Source organism: Tenrec ecaudatus, chromosome 7, assembly GCF_050624435.1.
Source record: "Tenrec ecaudatus isolate mTenEca1 chromosome 7, mTenEca1.hap1, whole genome shotgun sequence".
NCBI classification, from domain to species: domain Eukaryota; kingdom Metazoa; phylum Chordata; class Mammalia; order Afrosoricida; family Tenrecidae; genus Tenrec; species Tenrec ecaudatus.
Genome location: NC_134536.1, coordinates 136,072,576 through 136,095,728, shown reverse-complemented (window position 1 = coordinate 136,095,728; position 23,153 = coordinate 136,072,576). Strand labels below are relative to the sequence as shown.

The 23,153-nt window shown below is 55.2% G+C and overlaps 1 protein-coding gene across 1 annotated transcript in view; it reads right to left on the bottom strand.

The window, feature by feature from the left end:
* Positions 1-3,564: 3,564 nt before the first annotated feature.
* LOC142452521 (copine-5-like) overlaps positions 3,565-23,153 on the bottom strand; it is a 55,829-nt gene continuing 36,240 nt past the window's right edge. The window contains exons 4-9 of the mRNA XM_075553802.1: positions 13,723-13,826; positions 11,747-11,786; positions 11,485-11,561; positions 9,032-9,091; positions 6,957-7,020; positions 3,565-3,690 (exon numbers count right to left, since the gene is read on the bottom strand). Coding sequence (XP_075409917.1) covers positions 3,565-3,690; positions 6,957-7,020; positions 9,032-9,091; positions 11,485-11,561; positions 11,747-11,786; positions 13,723-13,826 — 471 coding nt within the window. The remainder of the gene's footprint in view (positions 3,691-6,956; positions 7,021-9,031; positions 9,092-11,484; positions 11,562-11,746; positions 11,787-13,722; positions 13,827-23,153) is intronic.

Sequence of the window (23,153 nt, the reverse complement as noted above, 5' to 3'; positions counted from 1 at the left end):
GAGGGCGGACACGGCTTGGCTGCTAACTGGAAGGGTAGAGGTTCAAGTCCTCCCTGAGGCACCTCAGCAGAAAGGCCCGGAGAAAGCCTGTGGAAAGTCAGGCCAGTTGTACCCCGACCCCTCTGGGGCCACTGTGCCTGGGGGTTGACGGGAAAGAAGGAAACGTTCAGCCCATTGTGGCCCACCATGTCTCGGAATCCTACGCACTCAAAAACACAGCGCCAAAATGCCAGATCCGAGACTGCAATGCAGGCCATGAAACGGGGTGCTGCGGGACCCCCCAGTTTCCTGGGGGAAACATTTGCATACGGCTAAACCCAGGAAAATCGAAACCTTGGAGGGAAGGCCTCCAAGGGAACGCCACCGGCACACGCTCTCTGGGCGAGGTTTCTGTTCTTCACACATTACCACAGGGAAGGTCCTTTCCACTGTGTTTAACTAGAGAAAGGGTGTCTAAGGCCGGAAGATGACCAAGTGCCCTCTACAACCGGGCTGGAGAACGCTTTTGTTGCAGAGGGGCCATTGGGGTAAGGATGACATCATTCGGAGGCCTGCGCACAACGACCCACTTAAAAACTGGCCTGCAAAATGCGGCCATGCCATTAATTTCTCCCCCTCTCCGGGGATGGCTGGGGCTGCTTCTCTGCGGTGAGGTGTGCGATGTTAGCCGATGGGATGATTTCTTGGGTCTTGCCCCGCCCAGAGGCCGGAAGCTCCCACCCTTGTTCTAGAGGGTGATGTCTCCATGCTACTCCTTTATCACGCGTCCTGCTCACAGCCCCGGCCCGTCCTGGGCACACCCCCAGCTCTGCAAAGCAGCAACCTGGGTGCTTTTAAGTCTCAGACAACCCTCACCACCTCCCCTCCATAAGCCCACAGGCCTGGACCCTGGTCAGGCTAGGTTTGGGGGCTGGCAGGTCTAAAGGGAGCCAAGAGTTTGTAGGTGGGTGGCCCACTCCCCAGCACAACAGCATTCACCTGAGTCCTTCTAGGACCCAAGCCACTCATTGCTTGTAGTGGGTGGAATGGAGGTCCCGTGAAAGTTAGGTTCGCCTGTGAATGTGGCCTTGTTTGCAGGGGGTGGTGGGAAAGCATCCTTATAGATGAGTGGTGCCAAGGTTCTCAAGAATGAGATCATCTTGGTGGGCCCTAAATCCACTGATAGGCATCCTGTTTATAAAAGAAAACCCCAAACCTACAGTTATCAAGCCACTGCTGAGTCATAGCGGCCTCTTTATAAGGTGTCCAACACTGGCTATCTGTATGGAAGCAGACAGCCTCATCTTTCTCCCTTGGAGCGGTTGGTGGCCTTGAACCACTGGCCTGTGGTCTGCGGTCCAATGGTTAACAGAGAAAGGCAGAGGAAAAGCCGAGAGTCTCAGACAGACACAGGAAAGGAGGGGGTGTGAAGACAGAGACAGAAAGTGGCACGAAGCAGCCCCAACCCAAGAGATACCTCCTGGAGCCACCAGTGGATGCGGCTGTAATCTTTGCCAGGTCTTTCTTCCGAGGGGCTGCACCGGGGCTTGGAGCCACCCCACTTCCATTTAGTAGCCACTGTGCTTCGAGCCCCCAGAGAAAGGGTAGGCTTCGTGGATCAGGGAAAATCCCCACCCCCACCCCGCCTGAGAATGAGGAGTCCCAGGCTGTTCTGGGTGGGCCTCCTCGCTGCATCTGTGAAACAGGGTCACCCAGCGCTCAGCCCTGTGGGGAGAATGAAATCGTCCAGCCGACCCATCAGGGTTCCAAAGCTGTCCACCTCGACGGAAGCACATCTTTCTCCTCGGAGCGGCTGGGGCCGCTGGCGGGGACGGCCCAGTCTCCTTGCTGGTTAGCAGCCTCCTGCTTTTACCGCAGCACCACCAGGGCGCCTGGTTACACCATGAGGACAATGCAGATTGCCAGCCCTTCTCAGTTAATAACAACAGTTTTACCGTGGAGCATAATTAAATTACCGGTGACTCAGAAGGCGTTTCAGAAGCTGAAGCACATCAAGAGTCCACTGAATCGAATTTTCGATCCAATTGTGCTGGTAGGAGCTTGACTGGTATTTAAATTCCACAGGAACCAAGGCTTTTATATAAACTATCCGAAGAGGCTGGTGACACGCTGGCATCCACTCTCATCCTCTGCAGGTCCCCGTCCGCCCACGCGCCTCCCTCCCCAGGCCCCCTGCTCACTGGCTCGTCCCTGGGGATGAAGGGAGGGTTTGTCTACTTCTGCAAAATGTATTCATTGCGAGCAGGAAGCCCGGCTCAGGAGCACCACCGCCTCCCAGACTCCACCCTCTTCCTTTGATCCTCCCACTGAATGCTGAGCGGGAGAAGCTGGGCCGTTTGGATGTAATTATTTTAATTCAGCCAGATGCAGGGAATTAGTCTCTTTTCCTTGCAAGCGTTGGAGGGAAAGATGGAATCTAGGCGAAGATGTCCCAGAAGAAAAGGAAGCGGGCAAATACAGGAGGGAGGGCGGCGGGGAGGTCCCTGGCTCTGGAATGGCTCAGATCAAGCAAACTGCCGACTGGGAAAGATGAACGGGAGGGAGAGAGGATGGGGGAGGAGGAGGGCCTAACCGGTTTAAAATGCGGACTGCTTACCAACTCCCAGAACAGCAACTAGCTCTGGCCAGAGCTTTGGAATCCCCAAGGCACTTGTGCTGACCATCTCCTCGCCTCATTGGACGAATCAGTGAGCCTTAGAAGCTTAAGGGGAAACTGAACGGAGGCCTTGAGGACTTCAGATCCCAGGGAACCTTCTGAGATTCTTTGAAGCCTCGGAGCCGCCTCAGTTGCCTCACTGTACAGGTGTAGGAGTCCTGCTGCTACCGTGGTGAAAGCACTTTGGTCAGGGGTTCGAACCCACCAGCAGCTCCAGGACAGAACGCTGTGGCCATCTGCTTGTCTGCTTCCATAAAGGTGTACAGCCTTGAAAGACCCGTGGGACGGTGCTGCTCTGTCCTACAGGGTGGCTATGAGTTGGCATCAATGCAACGGGAATGGTGTGTGTGTGTGTGTGTGTGTGTGTGTGTGAAGAAACTGAGGTTGGATAGCCCATCATGTATAACCACCATAGCGGCTTCCTCCACTCTTTTACTGATGGACTTTGGGGGCTGTTTCCGACTTTTTGCTGTGTGGGCACAGTGGTGTGTGCCTCTGTCAGCTCATGTTCTCTCTCACGTCTTTCGGGTGAGTGCCCAGCAGAGGTATTGCTGGATCGCATGGGGTTTCCATTCCCGATTGGTTGAGGCCCCACCATAGTACTGTCCACAGGGTTGGGTGAGCAGCTCTATTCCTACCCACGAGCCCGTTCCCTCCTTGCTTTGAACTCCCTGAGCCCCACCCGGGGCCTTCAACGTAAAGGGGTAGGGGCTTTTCATCCAAACCTGGTCTAAACATCCAGTCTACTTGTGCCTCCCCTTCACTCAGTCACGGACTCAGGACAGATGTTCATGAGCCCGCCAGGCCCACCGGTGGACCGTGCACGAGCCTGGGGCACAGGTGCCCCTGTGGTCAAGTTCCTCCCAGGACGGAGAGCAGAATGGGCAGCTGCGGACGGGTTTGCCAGGTCATCCATATCCTATCAGGGCCCCTTTAAACTGCTGAAAACCAAGGATGTCACTCTGAGGGCTCAGGGGCGCCTGACCCACGGCGTGGTATCTCCCATCGCCGCCTATGCAGGTGAAAGTTGGACACTGCGCAAGGAAGACCGAAGAAGAATCGGTGTATTTGAAGGATGGAGCTGGAAAGAGTGCCGGGAGTACCACGGACTGCCGGAAGAACCAACGCCTCTGTCTCAGAAGTACAGTCAGAATGCTCCGTAGACGCAAGAGGGGTGAGTGCTTTGGACATGTTGTCCGGAGAGACCAGTCCCTGGAGAAGGACACCACGCTTGGGAAAATGGAGACCCTCGATGAGACGGAGTGACACGGTGGCTTCAAGAGCGCACTGACACATGACAATTGTGAGGATGGCAAGGGCTGGGTAGTGTTCTGTTCTGTCGTACACAGGTGGCTATGGGCCGGAGCCTATTGGGAAGCCTCTAACAGCACACTGTCTCAGAAGTAGCGCTGGCAGTGTAGTCAGTTATGTGTTAGGTTGCGAACTGGTTGTTCAAACCCCTCAGCCACTCTGAGGGACAAAGACGAGGCTGTCTGCTTCCCCAAACACTTCGTCTCAGGAACCCAAAGGTGCTGTTCTACTCTGCCCTTTGGGTTCCTATGAATCGGAATCGACTTGAGGGTACTAGGTTTGGAGGAAAGTTCTCATAGAAAATCTATTTTCCATTCAACAACCATACACGTTTGTTTCCTGATAGGAGTTCCCACTTCCTCCCGGAATTCCCCACTCCACCGCCTGTCTTTCCTGCCTTCCCAGTGCTGAGCTTCGTTCTGGAGTACGGCGGGTTGTTTTCAGGAGAACCTGGAGGGGCATACAGGGAGCTTCCCAGGCATGTCTATTGATTGTCTGAAACTCCATCTCTGAGGATGGCTTCAGTCCCAGTTCAATCATGTCTTATTCTCCAACTGGAAGGCCCTGGGGGCAGGAGGAGGTTAAGGCCCTGGCTCTAGACTAGTGGTTCTCAACCTTCCTAATGTGGCGACCCTTTAATACAGTTCCTTGTGTGGTGGTGACCCCAAACCATAAAATGATTTTCGTTGCTACTTCATAACTGTCATTTTGCTACTGTTATGAATCGTCATGTAAATAGCTGATATGCAGGATGTATTTTCGTTGTTACAAATGGAACATCATTAAAGCATCGTGATGAATCACAAAGCAGTATGTAATTATATATTGTGGAATATTTATTTCTAATGACAAATCATTGAAATGCTGTCTTGAAGCGTGGTGTAGCATGGGTAACATCTTCATGCCAGGCACTCAGATGTGGGCGTCTCTACATGTGGGCAGACCTGCCTGGAGACGGATAGAGGAGCGGTGTCTCCGTTCCTATGACCATCAGAAATACGTGTTTTCTGATAGTCTTAGGCGACCCCCATGAAAGGGTCATTCTACCCCCAAAGGGTTGGGAACCGCTGCTCTAGACCCAAAATGCCTAAGTTAAACCTAAGCCCTTCTACTTAATTACTGCGTGACCTTGAGTGGGTCACTAAAGCCCTGTGCTTAGTGTCCTCATTGTTAAACCTGGACCATACCCATGTAACATCAGACACAGCCTATGCTCCAAACCAAACTCATTGCCAACGAGTCCGTGCTGACTCACAGGGCCCCTATAGAAGAGAGTACAAAGTCCCCTTGGGTTATTGAGACGTTAAATCTCTCGCTCTCTTTTTTTTCTGAGACTTTAAATCTTGATGGGGGTAGACAGCCTCATTTTTCTCCTGAGGAGCGGCTGGTGGGTTCTAACCGCTAACCTTGTGGTTGGCAGCTCAGGGTGTAGCCCACCATACCACATACTCTCAAACCCACTGCCATCGAGTCGATTCCAACTCATAGTCACCCTTTATGATGGGGAAGACCTGCTCCGGTGGCTTTCCGAGACGGTAACTCTTTGCGGCAGTAGAAAGCCCCGTCTTTCTCCTGAAGAGCGGCTGGCAGTTTCAAACTGCTGGCCTTGTCGTGATCAGCCTGACGCCGTACCAATAAACCACTTAGCACAATGCCTGCTTCAGAATTAAGTGCTCAATTAATATGGGCTAACCCCCAAATACCTTCACACCAGTAATTTTCAAAGCATGAACCCAGGATCCCCAGGGGAAGCCATGAGGTCAAAATGATTTCCATAATCACACTGTCAGAGGCTGCCTGACCAACGGTGACCCTCCAGCCGACTGCAGAAGCTTCTCGTAAGCCTGCATCAATGCGATTTCCAAACATGTAAGGCGAGCCTGCTGTTTGTTTGGGAAAAGAGTTATTTTTTCCCCCCAGGAGATGTTATTTGTGTTCACATGTAACGAGTCCAGTGGTTGTTATTTTTAAATGAATTGGGACATAAATACCTCCTCGGTTTTCATTTTGAACGGTGTAGACATTGGTAGGGAACCGAGACCGTAGCTGCCCTAAGGGCCCCAGAATATTTCCTGAAAATCCTCTCTCCACTTTGCCCCTCTCAGTCGTTCCTCGCTGAGCCGGCCCCAGCCCCGTGGGAAACTATGTTCCCAGGTTAGCCCTGTTTTGTCTAGTGCTCAACCACATACTCCCTGCTTCTGTCCCCTCCTCGCCCCCCCACAACCCCCCAGGAGACTCCACTGCCCCACTCCGGGAAGCCTGCAGGATCTGAGGATTGAGCCGAGTTTTAGAATCAGGCCGAAGCCTGACTGCCACTGACGGTCCTTGGACAGGCAGCTTCTGAGCCTCGACGTCCTCATCAGTAAAATGGGTAGAGCGATAGTACGTACCTACCTCGTGGGACTGTTACCAGAAGTAGCAGCTAACACACATAAAATGCCCGCCCCGGGCCAGGAATAAGTCTCAGAACCATTAGGGTGTATTATTGTCACTAGACGGCATTATGAGTAGAAGGCATTCGAATCGTTAGAAGGCGCATTATCATCAGATCGCATTGTCAGCCATCGGGTTCCCTGAGCCCCTTCCTGGTGTGGCCTGTCTCCTTCTCCTGTCCCTGCTTCTTTCTCCCCACTGCCCTAGAAGGCTGCCTCGAACAGCAGTCGTTGCCTGGCCAGCACGCTCACGCCTGCCTTCCTCCTTCCACCCCACGCCAGAGCTCAAAGGGAAAGGAACTAGATGTCCAGCTTCAAACGGAATCGGCCCCTCCACCAGTGCTGGCTCCTCCAGGCCACACGATGGTGGCCCTTGATGGCACAGGAGCCAGGGGGCCACCCCTGGGCCCCAGTCTGCTCAGCGACCAATAGGGAGGCCTCCTTCTAGCTCTGATGTTACTGAACTCAGTGACAGGTCCATCTACCACAGCTCCCTCCTGCTCGCTGGCCGCCACTGCCCACCGCACCCGCTCCTGCTCAGGGTCCCTGACACTCACCCTGCAGTTGCTGAGCTCCTCAGCGGACAGGACGATGGTGCCACATTTCTTTCCGGGGACACCGCTAGGGAAGGAGGAGAGGAGCGAATGGAAAGCCAGACAAAGACTGAGATGCAAACCTGTTCCCTCCCGGAATGGCCCCTCAGCACCCCCTCTCTCCCATCGGCCCCTCACCATCCGGCAGATCTGCCTCAACGTCCCTGAGAAGACAGAACCTCCTGCAGGATTTGTGGCAGTGTGGCCTGGTGTCAGGCTCCCAGGCCCTGAGCTGCCCCGCCCCCTGTTCCCTGAGAGCCCACCAGGAATGTTGGGCCGTCTGCGGTGGAAAGTCCTAGAATGGAAAAGCACCCAGACTCACCCGGAGGCTTCCAGACCAGTGGTCCTCAAACTTTCCATCCAAAGACCACTTCTGTGGGCAAAAGACCTTGTGGGCTAGCCACTCCACCTTGCGCCCAGCAGACCCCCAGAACCCCCAGCCCAGAGTGGGCCCCCGCTGCGATCCCTCTGAGTCCTGCTGGCAGGGGAGAGCAGTAAGAGGGGGTCCCAGAGGCTGAGGACGAGGACACAACGCCTCTCGGGGGGGGGGGCAGTGTTTCCAGGCTTTCTCCCATGGCTCCCTCTCCTCGGACCCCTGGGCTGGGGGTCTCCCTCGGGACAGAGAAATCCCACCACCCACTCAGTCACACAAAGTCAGTCTGCTCACATAATTCCCTCTAGAAAGGTAAGCAAGCTCTCTCCAGGGGATCCGGACTCCCTCTTGCTAAATCAGGGGGGCGCATACTCCAGGTGCCAGCCCATCCCCCTTTCGTATCTGGGGCTAACCTAGGGAGTGCGGGGACAGCCATGGACACTGGGAAGGAGAGGGGCAGGTTAGGCTGTCCAAGAGCTGTGGATGCTGGGTTCCTCACTGGGCCTCAATGTCCTCACCCGAACAATGGGTGTGAGCATATCCATTTTATACTGTCTGTCTGTCTGTCTCACACACACACACACACACACACACACACACACACACACACACAGTGCCTGCAGGGGCATGAGCAGACCCTCTAGGAACGGATCTTGAGGACCACTGAGGAAGCGCTTCAGGGCACTAGTTTTAAGGGAGCAGCCCTCAGACAAAGGAGACTGGGGAGCCAGAACCACACCCCCCGCCCCCCAAGGACTCCCATGGGCTGATGGGACAACCCTATCCCTTCAAGTCAGGAGATCAGAGCAGGGCCCACATGTGCAGTCTCCCCTGTTGAAGGGGACAGGGCCCTGCAGCTTGTCCCCCTAGATCGGGGCATCCCCAGGGCCCGTCCTTCCCTGCTGGACCTAGCCCCCCCCAGGGGGGGGTAAAGATTAGACTTGTTTGACCCTCAAAATGGAGTCCTTCACAGAGCCTCTCTGCCCCAGGCTTCCCATCTGCTCCTTTCTGCCTCTGGTCCCCGCTTCTCCATCCCCTCTGCCCTCCCCTCCATCTGATCTGCTCCCACCTGCCTGCCTCCATCTCCCTGCCTTTCCCTACTTGCCACCCTTCCCCTCAGGCGAGTCTTCCTCTCGGCCGGTCTGTTTCTCCCCCAACTCCTGCTCCCTCTCCAAGGGCCTCTTCTTTACTCCTTGTGAATTAGCACCCTGCACCCTTCCTGGGCTTGAGCACCCCTGGGTCCTCTGGTGGCCCCTCCCACATTCAGGTAGTATGTGGTCAACTGGACTACTGTCGCCCACCACCACGGGCACTCGGGAAGCTACTGGGAGAAAGTTCACAGGCAGCAGAGGAAGTGATTGGCAGTCAAGATAAGAGAGGGGAAGCAGGAAGAGGAGGCAGAGAAGTGAGGGAGAAAGGGGTGGAGGGATGGTCAGTCCTGCAGAGTCCTAGAAATAGCTCCTTACCAGAAGACCCTCCCTGATGCCCCTGGGCATGTGTGACCTCTAGTCTGACTTGAGCAGGGGCCAACTGCAGCATGGGGGCCCTTCGTGGTCCCAGGATGGGGGCTGGCTTCACAACAGGGAGGGCAGGAACTGAGAGCAGACTGTGAAGGCCCATGTCTGAGTGTCTGAGCATTCCGGGCCCCAGATGCTCAGTGACCTACCCGTTGGACACAGCTGGCATGGGCTTGCCTGTCCTGGAATTCAGGCTGAAGGCTCCTATCCTGCGGAGACAAAGGAGAAAGGCAGCATGCCCTGAGCACAGACCCCGGCCCGGAGTGGCCAGAACCCTTGGCCTGCGAATACTGGAGACTGGGCTCTGAACCAAACACTACAGGGCTTCCTCCAGACTTGACCTCGGTGCTCTGGGCAAGCTACTCTCCCTCGGTGATTCCCAAAGCTCTGTTCCTGGCCTAGCAGAGGCCCAATCAGAGTCACCTGGGGCCCTATAGAAAGGGAAGTTCTCAGGCCCTAACCGCTGGGGTATTCAACCCAGCAGTCTCTGCTCTAAGAGGGGGCTCTGGTGCCCAGGACTGCGTGTTTGGGAACCGGCTCTGACTCAATGAGGCTGGCTGAGGGCCCCGCTGTGAAATGGAAGGAGGTGGCCAATGGAACTGTAAGTGAATGACCGCCCTCCCGCCTGGCCCAGAATGGAACTTAAAAACAAAACCAGCTGCCTGTGGGTTCATTCCAACTCACGCGGACAACCCCACCCCCACCCCCACCCAGTGTACAGACAGAGCTGTGTTTCACGGGGTTTTGCAAAGATAGGCCATTTCCGAAGCAGATGGCCAGGCCTTTCTTCTGAGGTGCCCCTGGGTGGGTTCGAAAAGCCAAGCTTCAGGTTGTAGTTGAGTGCACGGAACGGTTAATTGCCCCAGGGTTAGGTGCTTTCCTAGAGGGTGGTGGTTCAAATCCAGAGGCGGCTTAGATGGAAAGCCTGGCAGTTGGTTCCTGCAAGGTACCCACCGTGAAGACCCCGTGGAGCCATTCGACTGCACACCCACAACACCCACAGGTTGCCGCGAGTCAGGGTGAACTGATGGCAACGGGGTTTGGTTTGGGGATGGGAACGGCTCCTATACGCTAATCAGCAAGAGGACCTTAGATGCCTAGGAAGACCTTGGTTGGAGGGGGTGATGGCCAGGGAGCCTCTTCCAACAACACCTGAGGTAGTTAACGTGGACTGTGCCAACCTGGCCGATAAACACATGTGGGGTTAACTGAAGGGTGGAGAAATAAATGGCTCACTGAGTCTTGCCTTTTGAGTTCTCGGGTCTCTTGCTTTGTGATGGTTGGACTAGGGTGCAGCTGCCTTAGCCAGTTCCCTGCTTCAGCTGGCAAGGCTCACTTCCTGCAGGACATCCCTGAGGAGAAGCCACATGGACCTACCCTGATGCAGCCCTGGGTGCTGGAGCAGCCGTGTGGAGACCCCTGCCAGCGCTGAGATGCTTACACATTCACTGACTCGGCTTTCCTCCTGAAGTCAACATCATTGCGTGTGTTTTGTGAGATGGAGGAGGACTTTGTGGATTGGTGTTGGACATATGGGTTAATGTTGGACTTGTGGGCTTGGTTGGGATGTTTTCTTGATGTGCACTTAACCTTTACATAAAACTCTCTCTTATACATGAGTTTCTGTGGATTTGTTTCTCTAAAGTACCCAGACTAACACAACACCCCAATACTTTGGGGTTTTAGACCCTGCCTGTGCTCGGGCTAGTTCTCAAGCGGGGTGTTTTTTTTCTTCTCAAAACCCTCTCCAGGAAGTGCCCTCTGCCGTCAAAGGCAGGCAAGGCCACTGAAGCCCACTGCCATCAAGATGGCCTGGGCTCACAGCGACCCAATAGGGACACAAGGGGTCCTGGGTTTATGACCCGGCCCTCCCGCCAAAGGGCAGGCATACTGGCTGCTGGGGCATGTGATCCAGGCGGAGCTGTGGTTGGGGTGCAGAGGCTATTGGAGAGATGGAGCAATGATAATGGCTGTGAAACCTGGGGTGGGGCCCGGGGGTGCAGTGGCGGTTCACTCGTGGGGCTCCCGCATTCCCTGGGGGAGTCCCAGGCTCATTTTCCGGCCATGTACCCCATGCACAGCCTCCACCTGTCTGTCAGCCTGTATGTTGCTATGGCGCTGAATAGGCTTCAGAGGAACTTCCACCCTAAGACTAGGAAGAAAGGTCTGACAATCTACTCCAGAAAACCTGCCAATGAAGCCTCTGGGTCACCATGACCCAGCAGGTCTCATTCCACTGTGTGCGGGGACAGTCTGGGGCCGGCTCCACTCCATGGCAGAGAACATTTAACCAGACACGCAGGCATGCAGATGTCCCTTGGAGGCCTAGCACCTACCTACTTACCTACTCTCACGGGTCCTGCCAGGACAGAGAAAGAACACAAAATTACAAATAAAAGCTGCCAGGCGAGGACCCAAGAGAGGACCTAGTGAAAATGAGCTGCTGCTTGCCTCACGGCCCAGCCTGGGCCCGCCAGGGCCCATGGAATCTCTGATTCCTGCCCATCTTAGCCGAGCTGTCCCCACTGACGGACTGCTCTGGGCCTCAGTGGCCCTCGGCAGGGACAGCACAGAATAGCCTGAACAGACTTCATCCACTTACGTGAGGGACTTCTCCAGGCGGCTCCCAGGGGACCCCACAATCTCTCCAAGGGTGCAAAACGCCTGGCCCAGGAAATCCTGTGTGTCCAGGATACAACAAAGACCGAAGTCACCCAACTGCTCGCAGCCATCACCACCTCCCCCCGCGGGCCCCGGAAGTGTGGTGTCTTCTGAAGTGCCAGGCTGCGGCGTCAGACGGGGAAGACGACGGCGTGCACGCGAGTGGCTTTTCAGAAGGCCTGCACGGGCCTGGTAGAACTCACGTGTTTGGATAAGTCTGGGCTCTTGGAGTCCACATCGTACCTGCAGGGAACCAAGAGGGAAGGTGGGGGTCAGGGTGCCTCCACCCCAGGAAACAGGCTGTGACGGGTAGCTGGCTTTGGGTGCATTGGTAGGGGAGCCTGTGGAGGGCCAGAGGTGGCCTCTTGAGTTGACAGGTGGTTGGAGGGGTGCGGGCTTATGTAAAAGCGCACCCCAAGCTTACACTTATGGTTTGTGCCCGTGGCTGTGTCTGATGAGCCCCGGTGACAAGCGAGCCGGTGCATGGTTGTGACGCAATCAGCACCACCGACAACTTTCTCAGCACAGCGTCCCTGGCCTTTTCCTCACCGGTGTGGGTTCCCAGCTCCTTAACACTTCCTAAGAAGACCCCAGAACACTCCCTGGGGACCCCCCAAACCATCACCCTAACCTCTGAGCTGACCCCTCAGCCCTGGATGCAACTGGCCCGGCAGATCCCCTCGAGGGCCGCCATTTCTAATGGACCTCTTTGTGGGCATCTGCAGCCACCCACGGAGCACAGCACTGGGTTTAAAGGAGTTTTTGTGTGTGTACGTCTGCACTGGGCGCCCTGGTGGCATCTTGCGATGCTGGGCTGCGAACCTCAAGGTCAGCAGTTTGAAACCCTGGGAGAAAAGCAGGGCTTCCTACACCTGTAAAGATATACAGTCTTGGAAACTCACAGCGGCAGTGCTGCCCTGTTCTATAGGGTCACTCTGAGTCAACATCAACTCCACAGTGAGTTTGTTTTTCTTGGTTATGTATGAACCAGAAGCCTAGTAGCAAGACTTTTGGGCCTATCCTCGTACATACTGTATCTCCTTAAATATTAAAAACATACAGCCGACGCTCTCTGCCTCTGGGCCGTTGACAGACTAGGCCCTGAGTTGCCTTGACTTTCACATCCTGCTCTGTCCCCTAGCTTCCCACAAGAGACGAAGTTGCCCGTGTAGCTTCATACCTTGCCCTTGGCATTGTCTAGTTGGCTCACCTTGCTCAGGCCTGCCCTGCTCGGCTTTGGGCCTGCTCACTCAACGATGTCTTAGCCAACATTGGCATCACCGTGACAGGCTGATGCTATATCGTGGGCTTCTCCTACAGCATCCCTTCCCTTGCCAGTCTATCTGTCTATCTGTCTGTCTGTCTGTCTCTCTCTCTCTCTCTCTCTCTCTCTCTCTCTCTCTCTCTCTCACACACACACACACACACACACACACTTTCCTCTCTTCCATGGGCTGTGATGGGGCTCCTCAGCCTGTTTCCCACCTCACTCTCACACACCCACCTCTGTCCACTGTGTGTTTGCCCTTTGCTCTCTTAGGGCCCAGGCTCCCCGTTGTCCTGCCCTTGCCCACAGATCTCTGGGAAGTCGCCTTGTCTTACCCCCTGTACCTCATAAACACCCACTGCCCCTCCTGCCCTCCCACTATCCTCATTGACCTCAGGGAGAGGCCTCCTTCCATTTGTCTAGGTGAACATGCAGGTGCCTTGAATCCCATCGGCCAGGAGGTGACAGAGGGAAGAAGTGAGTGACCACCCTCTCAGTCACCATGAGAAAGGGGATCCCCACATTGGAGCTGAGAACTGGCCTCAAGGTATTTCCCCAACTCCCCAAAGCCAGGCAGCTTGCTAAACTGGGGCAGAGGGAGCCTGGCACTTCTGCTCCCCCCTCCACACCCCTTCCCACACCCTGTTGAGAGGGGAGGCTGAAATCGGCTAAACCCAAACACACCGACTGCCTTCTAGCCGACGCCGGCTCATAGTGACCGGATAGGACAGTAGAACTGTGACCGAACCTGTAACCTTTTCGAAAGCAGATGGCCACAGCTTTCCCCTGAGGAATTGTGGGTAAGGACTGCTGCCCTTTAGGCTCCTCCCCCCTTCCCAGGCCCTGTAGCCCCATGGCCTCTGAGACACGGCTCCCCGCACCAGCCCCCAGCCCCAGTAAGTCTCCACTTACAGGTCGAATCGGAGGTTCTGCTTCTCCTCGAAGAAGTAATCCACAATGAACTTGCGCACAAAGTCGGGGTTCAGCGTGTTGTCGATGACTTCGGTGCGGCCGAACTGTAAGAGAAGACGGGATGTGGACCCCAGGGCCCGGCTATGGGGCCACAGGAGCAGGCGGCCCTCCGCCCTAGCACGCGGTGATGAAGAAGGAATGGAAAAACTTTGCTGGCTGCTGGCCCCATCTCCTTCCACTCAACGAAGCTCCTCCATCCCGCACTGGCAACCACTCACAGATGGCCAGCTAGCTTTGTCCTCGCCCTCACTGCCCCACCGCATCGATGCGGGCTCACAGCGACCTGTAGGACAGGGTAGAACTGCCCCTCTGGGATCCCGAGACTGTAGCTCTTCACGGCAGTAGGACGCCTCCTTTCTCCCTCAGATCGGCTGCTGGTTTCTAACTGCTGGCCTGGCAGTGAGCGGCCCTCCGCAAAGCCCCTAAAACACCAGGACTCCTGTGCGATCGGCACTCGCTGCCACCAGTTCATTCTGACTCGTGGTGGCCCTGTAGACCAGCACGGGACTTCCCCTGCGCTGCTAACCACAAGGTCTACGGTTCTAACCCACCAACTGCTCTGCAGGAGAAAGACGAGGCTGTCTTCTCTGAAAGCTTCAGGAACTCCCAGAGGCAGCTCCACTCTGCTCTGCAGGTTCCGTCTGAGACAGAATCAACCTGTTGGCAGTGGGTATAAGGAAGGTCACCAGCAGCAGCAGCTCCTTTTTATATCTGTTTGTCCAACTCACTGGACTCCTCTGCCACGGGCTAACGTGTGAAGATCTGGGCCCCGTTCATGATGACAGTCCCCCCACCACCATGCTGCTGAGTGAGTAAGACAGTCAGGGGCAGGATGACGTATTTTAAATAGGCTGTGAATCTGTCTTAATGCATTAGCATGCTTTTCTGACTTGGAGAGGAATTGCCCAGACAGAAGATTCATCCTGAGCACTGGTCCTCTGGCGGGGGCTCTGCAGACAGAATGCCAGCACAGGAGGTCGGGCAAGGACTTGGGTTCCCCACAAGCTGTCCAGGTTTAAGTTAGACACCTGGAAAGGAAACCTCCTAACGGCTCCAGGCTGTCTGTGGTCATCAGAGAACACTCGATTTGCCACCTTCCTGCCCCTCCCCGCTTGTTGCACTCACTCAGCCTCTCAATGTGCCACCAACCCAATTAGCCAGCTCTCTGAGCCAGCCGCCTCTGGCACGGCACTGGTCAGGCCTTAGCACAGTCTCCAGGATTGCAGGCCCGGGCAGGGGCCCGGGGACGGGTGTGGATAGGTACCTCCAGTTTGACTCCCTATAGGATAGAGCCACCCTACAAGACCGAGTGGAACTGCCTCATTGGTTCTCCTAGGTTGCAGCAGAATACGTAAGGTCCACTCGGCACTGTCGATGCACCAAGACCTACCGGGAAGACTTGACACATACTACGTTATTGAACGGGCACAGTGGTGGTTTTGTGGTAGAGTTGTTGCCTTCTGAGCAGGAGAGCCAGGTTTGATTCCTGACCAAAGCACCTCACGCACAGTCTCTCTCACACACACACGCATCAGCCAGTGGATGCTGGCACGCCGCTATGATGCTGAGCTTCGAGACCACGGTGGGCTAGGAAGAAAGGCCTGGTAATCTACTTCTGATAATCAGGGACTGAGAAACCCAGGAATGGAAGTGTTGGTCCAAGTGATGTTGGGGGTCTGGGCACAGTGAGGGACCGACTGGCCACTGGTAACCACGACGACAGAATGCTCAAGAGCTCATGTGATCATCAGATTCAGAAGCTACCTCCTTCGTGTCTCACACAACTCCTGTGAGCGATCGCCCGTTTCACAGGTGAAGAGACTGACAATCAGAGAGGCTACGAAACGGCTCAAGGTCACAGAGGCAGGCAGAGCTGGGATCCCACCCCAGTTATAAGAGCTGTAAGAGTCCCCCAATAAAATGATCTTTAAAAAAAAAAAAGAGTAGGTGCCAACAAATAGAGATCCAATAGGACAGGGCATAACTGCCCATGAGTTTCCAAACTCTAACTCTTTATGGGAGTAGAAAGCAGTCAGTCTCTCTCCCACTGAGCGGCTGGTGGCTTTGAACTGCTGACTTTGGGATAGTCACCCAAAGGATATGCCACCAGGGATCCAGACCCCAGGTATGGGTGACTTCAGAACCTGTGATATTTTTACTTCGTCCACCAGCCTGGAGTTGTCAGGTATTATAAATTACCAAACAGAGAAGGCTGACTCAACAAACACGTATGGAGGTCTTACTATAACCCAAGTCGAGTCAGTCTGGCTTTCTATTCCACCTTCTAAATCTTCATAATCTTGCAGTGTTTAACCCTTGTCCCCCAAGGAGTTCCCGTGTTTTCCTCTGGGGCCCTTGTAAGTCTTAATGCCTCCTGCCTTTCAGACAGAGGAGAATGCCATCTTCCAATGACATCCTTGCAGAGTACTTCAGGTAAATCCCAAGATTCCAGAAAAGCTTCACATAGGGAAGGGATCTGCCTTCCCCTCAATCCACTCCACTGCCCTCCTCTCTTGAACAGCCCCCACCCCCTCCAACACAGGATTTTAGAAGAACCCCAGCCCCAGAGAAGCAAGTCTCCCTTGGAGCAAGCTGCCATCTCCAGCCCATGCCTGCCCGAGACGCCCAGGAAAAGACCTGCCAGAGTGGATGACAAGCCTGCTTTGAAAATGGCACTTGAAGCATCAATCTTGGGGAATTCCCAGGAGGTTGAGCTCTGCCTGAAAAGAAAGTGGAGTTCCCCTGGAAACAGGATGAGGCTGTGGGGGAAGGGGGTGTGAGCCACCCCCTCCCCCAACCCCACTCCCCAGTGTCTCCCTGGGCACAAAGGGGTCAAGTAAGCCAGGCTGGGGAATGGCTACGAATGACCAGAAAGAGGAGGAAATTACCATATACATAAAAAAATTAAGTCAAAATGGTTATAGCCTTCATTAACAGGGCTAATAACAAAGTGTGTGTGTGTGTTGGGGGTGGGGAGGGGCATGTACTAAAACTTGGATTTTAGAAATCTGAAAAGCTACCAGGTCCCTGTCAAGCCCAACTTACATCCCAGTTAATGATAGTCGGAACACAAATCAACTGATGTTGGAAATAAAAAGGAAAAAAATTTAGTTAATTTGGTTCTACATAGAATTATAGTTTCCCAGCCCCAAGGGGCTTTGAAGAGTGGGAAGCACAGGGTGTGGAGGGGGTTGGCTTATCCTCCAACGAGGGAGGCCAGTCCTGCTCTGGGAGGAAGGGGACGTGGGTTAACCTCTCCCCACCAGCAACCGGGAGCCCAGTCGGCCCCGAACACCTCCCCAGCCGGCGGTGGTGTAAAGGTTACTAGTGGGGCTGTTAACTACACGGTCAGCAGTTTGACACCAGCAGCTGCTCGGTGGACTCAGAAACCTACAGGGCAGTTCGACCCGGTCCCATAGGGTCACTATGAATCAGAATGGACTCGATGGCCGTGAGCTAGGTTTGGGGTTTTGAGTGACCATGCTCCAGGGGCTGCGGCTGCCTCGGGACCAGCAAGCACTGGGGAGGCTTCAGGGAAGCCCGGACACACAGAGCTGCAGTTCCGCTAAGCCATTCTGGGGCAGGGGCCCTGGAGAACCTTGGGGCCAGCAGCGAGTGGGCACTGGATAGGAGCAGGTGCAATGACTGGGGGGTAGGGGGGGCTGAGCAGTCAGGGAGGTGAAGGGACCCTGCCTCCGACTGGTGAAAAAGCAAAGGGTGCCGGGAAATGCGGCTATCGGCCCACTCTATGGGGAGCGCTGGTTAGGAGTCAGGCTGCGAGCCACAAGATGGGCAGCTGAGAACCACCCGTGGCTCCTTGGGAGCAGCGTTCTCCTCCCATCAGGAGTGAGTCTCAAACCCATGGGTCCTTGCACCTTGGCAGACAGAGTGGCAGTGAGCACCCACTGCCAAGAGCTCTGGTGGCACCATGGGTTAAGCACCTCACTGCTAATGGAAGAACTGGTGCTTCAAACTCACCAGAGACTCAGGAGAAAGACGGGGCCGTCTGTTCCCATAAAGATTCGCAACCTCGGACATCGTATGAAGCAGTTCGACGCTGCCCAATAGGGTGGCTACAGGCAGGCATCGACTCGAGCCCAGTGGGGGAGGGTGGCCGACCTGCCACCTGTCAGGGGGGGCTTTGTTGCGCTGCAATGTTGAACAGGTTTCAGCAGAGCTTCCACCGGTTCTCCGCTTTCCTCATGCAGCCACCCCTTCATACAGTTCATGTATGATTATTCATACATGTGTGATTATTCATACTCTTCATGTATCATTATTTTCGTTACTACCTTTTTTTTGAGAATCTCGTTGCTACTTCATGACTGCCATTTTGCTACTGTTATGAGAAAGGGTTGTTCTGACCCCCAGGTTGAGAACCGCTGCTCTAGACCAAGCCACACGCGGAAGAAAGATGTGGCAATGCACTCCTACACCACCCCGACCCCCCGCCAAAAGAAGCAGTCGGTGAAGGCCTGGTAGATCACGGCGGTCTGTTTGCGGGGTGTATGGGGTCTCAGGCCAACAGCAGAGCAGCTAACGGCACCAACAGGAGCTCTGGCCCAGCTCCTTTCCGTCTCTGGCAACCAAGCAGTTCCTGACCCGACACAAAGCCGCTCTGAGCGCTCCTCAACCTCCTGTGACTAAGCCCCGAGAATACCAATTAGGCAGCATTAATTACACAGCACCCAGCCCCGGGAGGCGGCTTGGCGCTGCTTTGGGGACTACATACATTAAGTGACGACCACTGGCTTGGCGGCACACAGTGATTTATGGGGGCCCGTGGGGGGAGGGGCAGCTGCTCCACCAGACTGGGCGGGATTGGGACATGGATTCTAGGAGGGCCCTAAACCAGGCCGTCAACCTCCCACCGCAGGGCGTCGGGGTCAGGGGGTCAGAGGTCAGGCCTGGACAGACTGAGAGGCTCCAGTTTTGTGTTTAGAGTGTCCTTCTACAGTCCCAGCTTCCCCCACCTACCCACCCACCCCCCCAGGAGACGGTTTCCCTTCAGCCTCATTCTGGTTCCCTGGTCCTGGGGCTTCTAGTCAAGTTTGGCCCATAGGAGGCACTGGCAGGTGATGGAGGAGAGATCAAGAAATTGGGGGCTTCCTTTGGCCAATGGCCCGGCCTCAGCGCCGTTAGCTCTGGCCCATTCGGCCTCCTGCCAGCCAGCCTTCAGCCTCAGCTCTGCCTCTCCTGGGCTCTGGTGGCACTGCCTCCTCCCACAGCCCCTGCCAGCCAGGAGTGGGAACAGCTCATCCTGGGGTGGGGGAGGGTGCGGGGGGGGCGGTCCACTATCCCTAGTGAGTTCCCTCAACCTCACCCACACCCACAAAAGAAACCCCTTCCTTCATTGAAACCAGTGCAGCAGAATTCTCTCTCCTGCTAGAAACTCGATGGATGTATTTCGCTCTCACCCACACCCTAGCACCCCATTCTCGGCTCAACTGGAGGTAGACCTCCTACCGCATTCTGCTAGGGGTAGCACACACACAGCCGAGACGCCCAGTGTTCCCTGACACCCCCCCGGGAGGCGGGTCTCAGCCACAGCTGGCCCACTGAAGGGCCTCGGTGAGGACCAGGGCCCGCCTTCTCCACTCTGTGGCCGCCCCAGCCCATGCACACCAGTGCGTATTGAACATTCGGAGAATCTTCCTTCCAGGATGCCCGTCTCAGGGCCAGGCTACCCACTCACTCACTGGCCTCCTAGTGTGGAACGGCTCCAAAGGGTTTCTCGGGCTGTCAATCATTCTGGGAGCAGACAGCCTCATCCTTCTCAGTGAAGCAGATGGTGAGTTTGAAGGCCCGATGCTTGCAGTCAGTGGCCCAATGTTTAACCTACTACCCCTCCTAAGCTCTTTGAGGGCTGGGTAGGTAAGGACAATTGTTATGCTAGAATACGGGTTGGAGGCTCTTAATCTGGGCTCCCTGTGGGTTTCTGACAGCCGGACACGGAATGCACTCGTCCGTCTGTCTGTGCCTGGTTGCTGGGGAGAGGAACCAGAGTTTACACCTGTTTTGGATCCACTGATTCTAAAGTCGGTGGCACATCAGAGTGCTTTCTCCAGGAGGTGGGTTCAAATTTGGACTCGGCTGCTCCCTGGCTGTGTGACCTTGGGCAAGTCACTTCCCCCCTGTGCCTTTGTATCCCCTCTGACCTCAGCTTTGTGACTCAGGCTCTCCGGGCCCTCCTGGCAAACATTCCCTACCCTGCTATTAGCTGCCATGCCTGCAAAGGATTGTGCCTCAGCCTAAGTTAGGGGTCCCGGGAGCTTGGTCCTATAAGGAGCCCCGGTGGTACTGCATGGATTAAAGCACTGGGCTAACTTCAAGGTTGGCAGTTCAAACCTACCAGCTGCTCCATGGGGAAAAGATAAGGCCTGTCCACTCCTGCAAAGATTGACAGCCTCCCAAACCCTTTAGGCAGGTGTCCTCAAACTGCGGCCCGCGGGCCACATGCGGCCCACCGAGGACATTTATCTGGCCTGCCAGGTGTTTTTGCCCCGTTTTGTTTTTTTACTTCAAAATAAGATATGTGCAGTGTGCATAGGAATTTGTTCATAGTTGGTGTTTTTTTTTAACTATAGTCCGGCCCTCCAACGGGTCTGAGGGACAGTGAACTGGCCCCCTGTTTAAAAAGTGTGAGGACCCCTGCTCTAGAGAGCCAGTGTGAGTCAGGATTGATCCGATAGCAGAGGGCTTGTTTTGTGGGGGTTCTGTTGGGGCTTGGTGGGTCCTGTGGAGGACCGAGCTCTGAGTGACTCCTTCCCAATGGGAAGAGTAGGGAAGGGGGACGTCTGCTCAGAGCAACACCGTTCACTCGGCAGAGGGCAGGAGCAGGTGGCCAGGTTCCTCCACCAGCCCGTCATCGCCCCCTCGTTCTCAAGATTCGTTCTTCCATCAATCATCCCCCTCCCGCCCCCTGGGGATCGTGACTCCTCATCATCAAAACACTTCCACTCATCCGTGATCTCATTTAGCCCCCCGGTGACCCCGTGGGGAGGCATGATCATCAACCCCATTTTACAGATGAGAAAGTGCCAGGCGGCCAGAGGGCTCTCCCAGGAGACCCAGGAGAGGGAGCAGGGTGCCAAGTCACTCCCTCCCCTCACAGGGACTCCCAGGAGTGACAGCGGCATGGGGTGTCTGAGCTGTTCATCAGGACCCCATCTCAGAAACAAGGGTGCGGCTCCCGACAAGCCTGAACAATCTGATGGCCCCTCATGTAGGCATCTTTTACCTTCTCCCGCCGAGCCCCCCCCCGCCCCCCCCCCTGCCCGCCCCATCCCAGCTGGTTGGAGCTTGGAAGACTTGCCCCAGCTGCAAAGCCCCCTGTGGCTATACTGGCCAAGACAGGAGGAGGCTGGAGCTGGTGACAGCCTACTCTCTACCTCTCAAGCTGCTCCCCCTTCTCGGGCCTTGCTTCCCCAAGAATTTTCATATATTATGGATGGCTCTTTAATGGGGGATTCTAAAAGGCTCGCTGCAGAGCCTAGCCCTGCACCCTCAGGAATCACGTTCATCAGCATGAAAATTAGAGAGCAGAAAGCTGCTTGGCTCGAAAAGCTGTTAGAATAGGGAATAAGTTTCCAAGGCTGGCCTTGCGTGGGCGCCCAGTGGCTGGGTGGAGACTGGACCGAGGTCTGGGTGACAGGAAGCAGGACCTCAGGGGCCACCAGAGGGAGACCTGCTTCCCCAATAGGCCTGCTGCCATCCTAGATCTGGAAAGTTCTCTCTGGTTCTCTCACTGGAGGGGAAAGGGATTCTGTGGACAGAATGAGGACAGCCAGGCCCAGAGAAGGGAAGGGATTTGTCTAAAATTACACAGGCCAACAGTGCATTTGTGTTTCCTCGGGCGGTAACCTCCTAGGCCCCTTCCTGTTGTGTTAAGTCCTCTCACTGTCACACCGGGAGCTGGTCCCACATGGGCGAACCTGAGACAGGAGATCCAGGCTCCACAGAACAAAGGCCCTCTGGCCCTCGGCCTGGATCCTCTCTAGCTAGCCCCAGAACCCAGCCTCGGTGTGTGAAATCAGCCTAAACCCGCGATGAAAAACTTCCTGCCAAAAAGCTCAGTTCATTGTTCTGGATAATCTGTTAAGTCACCCCAGCTCCTGGGGGAATCGCCTTTTTACCAAGATGCCTGCCTGACCAACTGCCAGCAACACGCTTTCTGCCAGGCCCCAGTCTCCCCGCTCGCCTGCCTGAGAGAGAGCCAAAGAAGGCCAGGGCCTGAGCGTGCCCTGCCTGACAGGCAGTCACGTGTGATGAACAGATCCGGGAGCCCTTTGTTCCCCAGCTCACCCCAAAATATCTACAGCTCCTCCCCACTGAGCAGTCAGGGGTTTCGGAAGGCACTGGCGTCTCACCTGATGTTGTCAACCACCCCTCCCCGCTCCCCGACACCGACTCGTGGCGGTCCTAGGCACAAGGGAACCAAACCCTGTCCGGTCCTGTGCCTTCCCAAAGCCGGCTGTGGATTGGACTGCTGTGGTCGACAGGACTCTCACTGGCTGATTGTCGGAAGTTGATAGCTAAGACTTTCTTCCTAGTCTGTCTTAGTCTGGAAGCTCCATCCAGCATCATAGCAACCCCCCACTGACACGCCCAGGACCTGAACCAAGTCTAGTGTGAAAGGCTAGAACTCGACTGCCCAACCCCCATGCCCTCCTTGGTTTCTCCAATAGGACTTCTGATTATAAGAGCCAAAATTAGGCATTTTCTACGTGCCGGGCACTTTACGTGAATTAACTCATTTAATCACCAGAGCGGGTAAGTGAGCTCAAGCACGTGCCCAGGCTTCCCCAGCTGGGAAGGTAGTGGGCTGGGGTTTGGATCTAGTCACTTGAGAGGCCATAGTCCCAACAGCCACTGAAAATTTGGCCTAGCTCCCTCAATGCAGGAACACTTTGTTCTAGTCACCTGGCATTCCGTGCCGCTCACCTTCCCAACACGACCGCTGAAGACAAATGGGTGCATAAGCAAATGTGGTGAAGAAAGCTGATGGTGCCCGGCTATCAAAGATATAGTATCTGGGTCTTAAAGGCTTGAAGGTAAACAAGCGGCCATGTAGCTCAGAAGCAACAAAGCCCACATGGAAGAACACACCAGCCTGTGTGATCACAAGGTGTCGAAGGGATGAGGTATCAGGCATCAATGAACAAAAAAAATCATATCATTGTGAATGAGGGGGAATGCACAGTGGGGACCCAAAGCCCAGCTGTAGGCAACTGAACATCCCGTTACAGAAGGGTCTCAGGGAGGAGACGAGCCACTCAGAGTGCAGTGTAGCAACGATGAAACATACAACTTTCCTCTAGTTCTTAAATGATCCCCCCCCTATCATGATCCCAATTCTACCTTATAAATCT